The 11,680-nt window shown below is 44.2% G+C and overlaps 1 protein-coding gene across 1 annotated transcript in view; it reads left to right on the forward strand.

The window, feature by feature from the left end:
- The first annotated feature begins 1,357 nt into the window (after positions 1-1,357).
- Positions 1,358-11,680, forward strand: part of arhgap44a (Rho GTPase activating protein 44a) — a 26,396-nt gene continuing 16,073 nt past the window's right edge. The window contains exons 1-2 of the mRNA XM_040124348.1: positions 1,358-1,573; positions 11,448-11,487. Of these exons, the coding sequence (XP_039980282.1) occupies positions 1,521-1,573; positions 11,448-11,487 (93 nt within the window). The 5' untranslated portion in view covers positions 1,358-1,520. The remainder of the gene's footprint in view (positions 1,574-11,447; positions 11,488-11,680) is intronic.

Below are 11,680 nucleotides of genomic sequence, written 5' to 3' on the forward strand. Positions count from 1 at the left end.
ACACCGGGACAGAGGGCATCACTCCTGACTGAGGGAGGTAATGGCTCTGTCCTGTTCACAGCACAGACGGGGGGATATTATGTTGTCGGGGCTCTACCCCTACTACTTCACTCAATAAAGAAAACAGAGCAAAAAGATCCTTCTCTTAAGCCGCTTTGAAAAGTTCCGCTATAGTAGTTACAGTAGCATTTGCCATGTGACTAATGAATAGGCCTTAGAATTTCACAGCTGTTGAAAATAATTCGACGAACTGAGCCGATAATGCACCAAGACAAGCACAGCTAGTCATAAGATCTTATGCTGCATGTCATTTGCGTGTGACCATATTACATGGGGACAGCTATCCCGTGTAAACAGCCCAGTCATGATGCTGAGGCCGATGCTTCACGCTGAAGTGCCACAGACTGACGATGACTGAAGTGGTTGGTGAGGCAAGACTGCTCCCTTCTGGACCATCAATCTAAGAGCAGCGCGGAATATATCACAACGCAGTCGGAACTTACAACAGCATCGATTTTAACTTTCACAAAATGAAAATTAAAGAAAAAGAAAAAAGAAACTAAGATCCCATTTATATTGCATACTTTCAGGGATATATGTGCACTCGATTAAAATGATTAAATCCTGAATTTCAAAACCTTATGTATCATTTTTACTATAAAATCAACGATCAAGTTATGACCACAACAACAGTAACATCATATGTTATTTGTTCCTTAACTTGTTCCGCTCATCTTTAGCTGCATTGGCACATAAAAGACACTAGGTGGAGATGTTAGCCAGGCTGAGTCCCTCTAGTGAAGGCTTTAGTGGACACTTACAAGCACCTTCGTGAACATGGTAATGCTGCCACCGTTTAATATGATAGAATAACAAATTAGTGTAGTCGCTGAAAAAAACCGAGTAAAAAGAAAAATGCCCCTCTATGAAAATATGAATATTGAATATAATTTGTTTGAATTATTTCCCACATAGAGACAATGTATGACAACAGAAAACTAATTTTCTGTTTTTTGTTTTTTTTCTTTTAATCAATTAGACTGATAAAATGTATTTCAACACACATTAACTCACACCAGAAAATAAACTGTTTGATCGCGTCTTACAGCCGCGAGCCGGCTGTGGGAGCCGGCACGACCAACGCGATTCTTTAACGAGGACCAGCCCCGATTTACTACATTTCCCACACTGCCTTGCTGCGCAGCCGCTACTTGTCACTGCTGTCGCTCTCTGCCCGTGAGTGCCCGCGGTGAACTGGTCCAGCATCCCTGCGCAGGCAATGGGGCGAATGTAGATTCAGATTTTCATTTGAAAATTAAAAAAAAAAAGAAAGAAAGAAAGAAAGAAAAAACCTAACTGTAATCGCGGAATAAGTTTTTCGGCGTTGGCAGCTTGCAATGAGGGAAGATAAATATGACAGCCTGGATTTTGTTTTGCGCCGCTGTGGAGCACGGACCGTTATTTTGAGAGAAATAATGCGGAATATTTCCCCCCGTAGGTGTTAACGCAGAAAATACAAGATGAAGAAGCAGTTCAATCGGATGCGACAGCTCGCCAACCAAACGGTGGGAAGGTAAGCAGACCTTTCGCCTGCGCCGTTCTCGTTGGGCCAAGTCAAGGGGAAGAGAAACCCTCTCTTTAACTCCCAATTGCATGTGAATCATATCCTCGCAAATATGATTTTCTTTTATATGTTATTAGGCTGAATACGTGGAATGGACAGTGGTCAGTGCAGTCGGACAAATTCCGAGGAACAAAAGAATAAGCCCATGGTCGGAACGCCTTCAGTGCCCCTATGCGTAATGTCCATTGGAAGAAGCTACCGCAGAGGCAGCGTGTGGGCGCATTGCCCCATTACAACCTGCCCACGGAAATACATGAAACGCGCACACAATCGCTGTATCAGCGACCACCGCACAGAGACGACCCCCTCTGTTTAAGACAAGGTATCAGCCCTGTACGAGTGGGAAAGAAACGAAGGCAGCGAGGGCGCGTTGCGACTAAAGTTACCTCCTGTCACCAATACCTGTCAAAAGGTGAACGTGATGCAGACGGACGCGGTGTGGGCCGAGACGTGAGGGGGAAATGGGAAGAGAAAAAAAAAAAAGGCGCAATGTTTTCATTACGCAGTTATGTCAGCTGTGAGGAGGGAAGCACCTCCTAGGCGTGGGTTATCAAGTCCGTGGATTCCTGAAGGTCGTGTTCCGCATCTGGCATTTATCTAACATCATTTTTGTTTGAAAAATGTTCTCGGATTTTGAATCTTTCAAATTAAAAAACCTTTATGGTGCCACATCAGCCCCTAAAATCCAATAAATTGAATAAATACGAGGTTTATGAGGAAGGATTTTCCACTCCTCTCCTCAGTTTTCCACGTCCTGTACTTGCCCTGCATCTGGGTGGTTCTGCAATCCCTTCCCACCTTCAGGAATAGATGCTTGTGTGTGACCTTTCACTCAGGTCCCATAGCTCTATCACTCTTCCCCCCACCCTGTTCCTTCACCTCACAGGGAGGCCGGGCGGCTTGTCAAGCAGCGCTGGGGCCAGAAGGTGTTCTCTGCTCAGCACCGGGGGATTAGGACCGGGAGGCGTGGGGCATTATTATTACAAGGCTGTGTGAGTGGCATGCACTCAGAAGGGGGGCACACCTTGCAGGCTCCGCTCTTGCTGTCATTGTCAGATACCCCTGTGGTTCAGGCTGCTTTTTCCAGCTCCGGTCTTTTTATAATCATTTCTGTGTGACTCATTAGATCGTGTGTGTGTGTGGGTGTGATTCTGGATATCCGTGTGGGTAAGCGGGTTGTCGGCCTTGATATGAGCAGAGAGGACAGTTGAGTGTGTGTGTGTAGTTATACAGTCTTATTTGAATAAGACTGTATAAAGGTGCTGTTGTGAATATAATGTCCTTCTCATTATTGTGCTGTTTTCTGCAGCTGTCTGTGTAAAAGTGGCAGCAGCAGCCCGCTGAGGCGGACCGCCTGTACCAAAGCGCCACAACGAGCAACAGTGTTCTCCCCGAGCCATCCTGGCCCCCTACTAACGGTACCTAGTGTTCACAGCCAGGACTGCCAGTCTCGAACCCTCAAAACGAGGCGCAAGCAGAGTTTCTCATTGTGAAAGACATTTGATTCGAGCTTCGAATCAGATCTAGAAGCAACAGGTTCTGACCCTGTAGTGACCTTGAGCACTGTCAAACATTGGCTGTGTAGTTCTGGGATAGATGGAGAGAGAGGAAAGCTGTGCCATCTCTAGCAACCTTAGCCAGCTAGGCGAGTCGAATGACAGTGAAGAGAGACAAGAACACTTTACTGTGACTGAAGCTGACACTTCTTTGTCTTGATCAAAACTGTTCCTTAAAGGTCAGCGTGCTGTTCCTGTTTAATGCCACCTTGTTTGGCGTGCATTGGAAGACTTTGTCACGCTGCCCCTCGCTGTTAATTTGAGGGAGTCAAAGAGGTGTTGTGCCGAGGCACGGTTCACGGTACTAGCGGTACTAGTTCACTAGCCACGGTACGTGGCTAGTGAACAGCTCTTTCTCATGTCCGCAACCTAACCATGAAGGGTGATGATGTCCCGTGACGGCACAACCCACGAAGGACACATGTGTAAGTGTGTATACATATTATGTAGCATGGTGTCCCGATTTTAATGGTTGGTAACTGTGCTATGCTGACTGAAATGGAAATGCTTTGGGTATAAACTCCAAGTGTCTTTTCAGGGTCTTTCCACTGGTTTGCCACATACGAGGAATTACAAGGCTCCTCTTAGCAGTATAAATGTTATCCAGCAAAGTTGGGGAATACATTAGCATATCAGGAAAAAGTCGGTTAATTAGTGATTTCACCGATCGTAGTTATGCTCCATCTTGTACTCAGTGAGGCTTCAGATTTACTAGTCTGCTGACTCAAGCTTCGCCCATCTTCAGAGAGGAACGGGGTTTCTCTGTTGGCTTGACCTTCCTGGACCTCAGGAGTCTCCGTGGAGCCGTTAATACCGCTGGCCAATCCTCAGTCACTTCTTACCAACTCAACAAATCCGGAAGAAGTAGGTGGCCACGTAGGAAACTGTATGACTTTGGTAACAAGAATGTTTGAGTGGGTGGATTTGTGTATTAGTAGGAGTGCATCTTCATTTAGAGTTAATGAGTGGGCTGTTATAACTGCGGACATTTAATCTACTCATCTGTTTCTGGCATGTATTATCATGTCTGAAATATGGAGTCTTTCTGCACTGCACTGACATTATTACTGCAAGTCTCATATGTGTCCTGCACTGGATGTGATGGAGACTGAAGATCTTCTTTCAGTGGGGGGTTGGCGATCAGGTGTGCTGTGTCAGCATCCCTCTGGCTCTCCAAGGCTGCCGCTGCCGCTGCTGCTGCTGCTGCTGCTGCTGCTGCTGCTGCATGGGTGAGAGGCGTGTCATGTGATCGCCGGCTCGACCAATCACGTCTGCGGAGCAAGACTTCATACCGGAGGATGTGCAGCCATGCATACTCTATAGCTTAAAGAAATGTGTTGTGGTACAGTGGGGGGAGAGAACAGTGTGTCACAGCTCCATGAGGTGGGGGACATTATGCCTGAATTTTTGGTTGTTTACATTTTGTTATGTTTTTAACTTGAGCCATAATTTATTTTGGTAGTTCAGCCTTGATTGAGGCCTCAGTGTTTTTCAAACTCTTTCCATGGTGTTAAAATCCATTTGCAAGGCTAGTGAACTTCACTTGAGTATTTGTATTTGCCTAAAAAGCAGCAATTGTAATTTTTTGATGCCCTCATACGCGCATTGAGCAAGCCAGGAAAAGAGTACTTTGGTTCGGCCAGCTCCCAGCCTCCATTTCTCTTGACCTATTTCTCTATTCCCAACTCGCTACCCTATCTAGGTCTAGGACAGCCTCATAAAAGATTCCATGATAAACGTCTGTGAGAATATGTCATGCCATACAAATAACGGGATTTCACACATGAAATAAAAGGAAAAAAAACTTAAAATTTCCCATCTTAAATCTGTAAAGGGCACCACTATCTCTAGCCCTAACCTCCTGACAAACAGCCTGTCACCCCCCACCCATCTTCACACTCTGAATCACTCACCTGTATGATGTTGACCAATACCTGTATGGCCATAGCATTCTTCCTGCTCATGCCTTTAGGGTAAGCTTTAGCTCACCACTCCACGATGCAATTTGCAGAAAATGGCAGCCATTTGTGAGCTGGCAGATAAGTTGTAGATGCTTTCTCTTTCCTGCATTGTCCCACTTACTCGGTTTCTCTTTCCCTTCCTCCTGACAGCGTGACGCAGTAGGTGAATGCGTTACCGATGTGCTTGCACGCTTATAGATTTTCTAGCTGACAAGTAACATGAGATGTAGGAGGCAACCCGTTGGATGCCAATGCAGCATCTCCTCTTCTCCTCTCTCTCCTCCTCCACCTCGTTGCCCTGATTTGCTGGCTTGGCAGATGATGGCCGGGCAGTTAAGATCTTAGCACAAGTTGCCTTCACAGGCCATTTGATTCACAGCTCTTCTGGGCTAAATTTCTTATAGTTTCTGGCCGATCACATTGTTAAATCTTGACTGGAAAGTACACTCTCAGCATATTATTTAATGACGAGTTTTATCTCGTAGTCATCAACAATCAGGAATGAGTCATTACTTGTGTTTCTAGATTGTGCATGATTATTTAAAGCATAAGCTATTGCTGTAATTGTGCAGTGCCTATCAGTACTAGCATCAGAGGTCGATGTGGATAACCCTCCCCTAACCCCATCAGTGCCTCTCAGAAACTCTCAGAGAGTTAGTGATAAAGGGTCTTTGTCAGCGGACCTTTTCGGCCATCAAAAGAGAGATGACGTAATAGTGGACAGAAGCGCTGCTTCCCCCCTTTCCGTGTCGCTGATTCCCTCAAAAGAATCCGCAAACCAACGGCTTTAGGGACAGCTGCTTGATCTCAACATACTCAGGCTCTCCTTTGATTTTCTTTTTGTCCTTATCGACCAGGTGGATATTGAAGTGCGTTCGATCACGGCCTTGACGTGTCATGGGTGTCGGGGTTGACCCCGTCTGTTGCTCACGATCTTATCTCCAACAGGAAGTGACCCTGGGGCCTGATTGAATATCAGACTTGAGGATACTGTTAGCCTTTCTTCTGAAAAATAACTTTTCAAATTTGAGTCCTGAAGTAACATAATATCACACTCCTCTAGTTCAAAAATTTTATCAGGTTAAATTTATGATTATTAGATTGAATTGTTTTTGCAATAAACTGTTTGACCTGGTCATGGAAGTAATACACTCTGCTCTGGTAGTCACATCTTTGGTCTTTTTAAAAATAAATATCTTTATCCAGTTAAGAGCAGTGTTGTATAAAGTTACTGCTGTAAAAACATTCAGAAAGCAAGTACTGATTTTCTCACAAGGGGTCCAGCACACTGCTCATAAGTACTCTGAATAGTTTGTGGTGCACAGCCCAAAGTCGAGCTACTATATAAACAGTTGTTTTCTGTACAATTCTGAGTAATAAACAGCTATAAATGAGGTTAGCTAGAGTAGAGTGGCATTGTTGTTAGAAATAACTGAGTTCTCCTAAGGAGACAGGTTACTCCCTGTCAACATGCCCACTTCCTTCCATTCAGGAATGCCAATAGGTTCAAAACAGGAAGCACTAATCCACTAATTACAGTTTCTTGTTTTGTTTACTTCTCATTGCCTTTACTAGAGTTTCTCATTTTTCGTGCAAAATTTAGTTTGCTCTGTAATTATAAAACATAATTCTACATCATCCTTTTTTCTATACAGTAAATGTAAAATCTTTCATTTGCTTTAGTTGCCTGGAAATGCTCATTTGATATTAGCTATCCCATCACATTCGTTTGGCTTTGCCAACCCAAATGTTAAATATTCTTAAATGGCAGTGAAAAAGATGTTAGAACTAACAAAGAATGATGGCTTTTAACGAGTTTTCATGCATGGCCTGGATGGAAACAGAGCACTTTATTGATCCTCGTTGCCTCAGTTTAGGTTCTTTGTCTACTTGATGCTCTGTACTGGACATTTCACGTTGTCTAGGTGCAATGTGAGTGTGTGTGCTCATGCAAACGCCAAGTGTAAAAACACAGTTAGATCATGGGGCAGAGTGCCTCTTGTGGAGATTATTCACCATAAATAAAGATGTTAGAGATAACTCACTGCTTGTGTTTCCAGTGAAACGCTGCTGACTGCTGCGGGCTCTCTCTCTCTCTCTCTCTCTTTCTCTCTCTCTCTCTTTCTCTCTCTCTCTCTCTCTCCCTCGTTCACTCCCTCTCTGGACGTGTGTGTGTGTGTGTGTGTGTGTGTGTGTGTGTGTGTGTGTGTGTGTGTTTGCACTCCTCTCGCGGTTATTCTTGCATACTTAACAGAACTGTGACCTAGTTTGCTGGACAACTACATTAAGTGGGTTTTTCTGTTTTAGTAACTTTGTATCCCATCAGCCCTCTGTCTTTACATTTGTGAGGAGATCGGGTTGGCCTCTAGATGCGTTCGCACTGCAAAGGTCTGGAGGAAAAAAAAAAAGCATTCAATGGAGAAATATTCAGTGAGGGTCTCTAGCATGAACGTGTTTCCGTGGCTGTGTGTATATGTGTGTGTGGTTGACTCTGGATCTCATGCCAGCGCTCCAGGCCATGCGATGCCCTGCTGAGGCCCAGGGCCACCATTCTGCTCCAGTACCCTCCCCTAGCACTACAGGACCTAGCATCTAGCACAGCTCTTCCAGGCTTTAGAGTAAGCGCTTTTGTTAGCCAGGCTAGTATTGTGAGCGAACCAGAGCATGACCAATTTTTTTTTTTTTTTTTTTTTTGTTCAGAGCGATATCAGATGGACCTGTAGACTGAAAACTTTACGACAGACAGTTGGCTAGGTACCAACGCAATATGTTCAAGAAGGCGAATGTTACTTTCTTCGCATTTTGATTATGTCGACATGGATTATTCATGCTTTCATTAACCATGCACCGTGCTGGGGGGGCTGAACATGCGGGCGTCCAACATTAACATATCTAGAGATAGAAACACTTATTACATAAGACAAATGTGTATGGAATGTGCAGCTGAAATGGTCAGCTGCGCATTTGTTACATATTTTACTCCAAACTTTGTGGAAATACAATGACTTGGAATGTCTAAGATCCCTGGGAAAATATGCACAATAAAATTACATTTCTCTTTGGCAAGCTGTAAATACAGATTCAGGCCCCTTTCTTATCAGCACTTTGTTAATGTTGCCACCAAAGGTCTAGAGGGAGTTAATCAAAGTCTGGCAGTTGATCTCCCTGTTTAAATATTGTCTCAACTAATTCATTGTCCTCAAATGTCTCAAATGTCGTCCATGTTTGCATTGCGCAGACATGTAGTTTTTGTCACTGACTTATCACACAAAACAAGCGAGTTTTTGAAATTATTCTGTATTTGTTGGCCAGAAAGCTTATGATAAATTTCAGCATTTTGACTTTGGCTAATTAATCTGTATATTTATAGACACACAGACGCACACACACGTGTGTGTGTTTGTGTGTGTGTGTGTGTGTGTGTGTGTGTGTGTGTCCCAGTATGTGCCTGTTTGTATTGAGTCATCAGCAGTTCCAGGTAAAGGGATGCCTGTGAAGTGGCAGATGGTTGGCATAAACCTGGCAAAGTCGTCTTCCCCCTCTATGAGCACACCGCCCACGTGGCTGCCAACTCTCCCACGTGTTTACGTTCCTCCGAAGGACTCATTCCGCACAATATTGGCTGACAGGAATCTCTCTCCTCACCTCCAGAATCTCCTTCAGGTTAACTTTATATCAGGCTCTACAAGGCATAGCAACTCCAATAACCCCCGTATTCCAGCCTAGGCAATGCTGCTTTGTGTCTGTCTCTTCACAGGCCGATGGTGTACGATATTGCTTTCCTAAGAGGAAATACCACTGTCTGAGAGCAAACAAGCTCAAAGAACAAGACAGTCTGTTGCCTTTGAAGATAGGCACCAGTTTGTTTGATGTCTAGGTCATAATGCCCACATTGGCTGTGGTCAGTGAGAGCACTATATATCTCGATCAGCTTCATTACCAACATTCCCTCGGTCACAAGCCTTTAGGAGAAACACTCCCAAACTCACACAGACCATACATTGGAGAGGAACAGAAAGAGTGATAGGAATAGGACGGTCCCGCATTATTAAATCTTTCTAGCATATGCAACTGTCATATGCTTGAGAAAGTATGATGGCTTAGCTTTTCAGCGGGGCCCCTGACACAGACAGCCATCTATCTCTGACAGACATCGCTAACAGAGAAGTTTCTCCGCATCCCCTGTCCCATCTGTGCTGCTGGGCCCCTATTAGGGTGGCTCAACTGCCAGAGTCTCCCAAGGGACACCTCGACCAGCCAATCTGAGGCCAGATAGACAGTGACGTGCTCACAGCTGCATTGCAGACCTCCAGGCTACACACTCAGCATGGAATACGTTTGACAGTCTTGCCTACAAGGTTTTTCATAGAACATGGAGTTTTAGGGATTTTTAGAGGCTGTTGGAATGTTGCATGAAAACTGTGCCAAACTTTAGTGCACTGCTTGGGTTATTTTTGTCCCCCTTTGTCATGTAATCAGCAATCTGCGATCACACTTACCCTTACAAATCATGCCAGAAATCTCTTGCTCCACTATCGTTCTCTCGCTCTCTCTCCCAGGCGTGCACCCACACACACATTTCCGGTGTTTTCCTCCTAGCTCAGTGGGCAGAGCAGTTTTCCAAGAGGCCAGCTGTGATTAGATCCATTGGTACATGGCTTGACCCAGTTCCCATGGCTCCATGCTCACATCTTGGCACTGAGACCAGGGATGCTAATAACTGACATCATTAAAGCTCAGCTTTCTTTTGTCGGCAACAATGTATGGAATATGTGTAGACAACTGCATGTCAACGTTAAACAGACGCGGTCTGTTTCTGCTCTGCATTTTCTCCGACATGGTGGCAGACTTGGTGATGACGCATCATACATGAAAAGAGCATTTTAGTTATGTGAGACTGATGTATTTTAGTCTGGCTGATGAATAATAGAGCACATAACAAGGTCTTTTCCATTCTCTTGGTCAACGGAGAGATACATTCAGATATTGTTTTTAAATAAATGATACAAAAAAGCTATTATTCGCATTTGGCGTTGGCATGGTTAGGGCACAATAGCAGGAAGAGGTTGTGCAGACAGGAAGGGGAAGTGCTGAGAGAGTATGCGCACCACTTGGTGGTTGCTGGGGGTCTGCAGGTCTGGTTTTGACTCTTTTTAAGAGGTCACACTGTCTGCCCAAGCAGTCTCTCCCTTGTCAGACTGCAGCCCTTTTTCTAAGCAGGAAGTACATGTTAACCTCCACTCTGATTAGGTACTCCCAGATTGTCCTGGGTTGTTGCTTTAGATATGTGCATTGTTGTGTTGCGTGTTGTAGGTGTTCAAATATGTTTAAAGGATATCTGGAAAACAACTCAAATTCACTTGTAATGTAAGAAGTCCAAAGACACAAGTTGACCATTTTATCTTTTCTTGCAGAGTTATGAAAGGCGTAGGGACTTCTTTATGGAAAATCTCCTCCACCAAAAAAAAGGACTAAAATCTTTGAATGTAAGCTGTCTGAACTGAGCTGACACCATATTTTTTTTATAATATGCAGTGGTTTGCTCTTTTGTGAGCTTATGGCTCAATCGCTACTCCGCATGAGTAGTTTGATCTGCTGCATTGGCAGCGCAGCTCTGCCATTTCCTTTGGACTTTGGCTAAGTCCCCAATCTGCTGGATTCACAGTGGGATGTGATGCTACTCAGTGAGAACGGGCATATTTGAATCAGCGGCCTTTGCTCACTGCTGTCCTGCTTGTTTCACTCATGCTTATGTTATAGCACTCCAGTGGGTTTACAGCATGAACAGTTTGCCAGATAATTAATATGCTGTTGAGATTATGACTTAGCAAGACAGCCATACTAACACATGCACTCACATACACGCCCACACAGATACTCCAAAGACACAGGTGCATGGATCCGGTCCACCCCCTGTGCAAACAGCTGGGTCCTTATTTCACAGCTTAGAAACAATTTGGCAAAGACACACCCTTATGGAATACATTTGGATGCATGAGACTTGTAGAGGGTGCCTCAAATCACAGTGACCAAATACAACTAACATGTCATCATAAGCTAATAAAAAGTGTATTATGTTAGATGGGATTCTTCCTGTGTTCTACAGAATATTTCAGTTTTCTCCCGAATGTGTCATTAGAAAGCAAGAAAGAGAAGAAGAAAAGAAAAGAAAATTTAAATGTGGAAATGCACAAGAAAAGAGATGTATGCATTGTTGCTTATTTGTAGTTTTAAAGTTCTTGCATCAGTTAACGTGTTGTCTCATCCTTTGGATTCCCTAACTGTTTCACACTGTTATCTTTACAGGGCAGAAAAAACAGAGGTGCTGAGCGAGGACCTGCTACAGGTACGATGTATGCGTGTGTGTGTGTGTGTGTGTGTGTGCCGCGCGTGTGTGTGTGTGTGTGTAAGTAGGAAGAGGACAACACCTGCGAACCAGGTGCTTGACTAAATGATGACGTGATTATGATGGCTTTGTCTGACCATGATGGAAATCAGTTGCGACTTTTTTTTCTTGTGACCCTTTGAAATGAAACAGT

Source organism: Xiphias gladius, chromosome 3, assembly GCF_016859285.1.
Source record: "Xiphias gladius isolate SHS-SW01 ecotype Sanya breed wild chromosome 3, ASM1685928v1, whole genome shotgun sequence".
NCBI classification, from domain to species: domain Eukaryota; kingdom Metazoa; phylum Chordata; class Actinopteri; order Istiophoriformes; family Xiphiidae; genus Xiphias; species Xiphias gladius.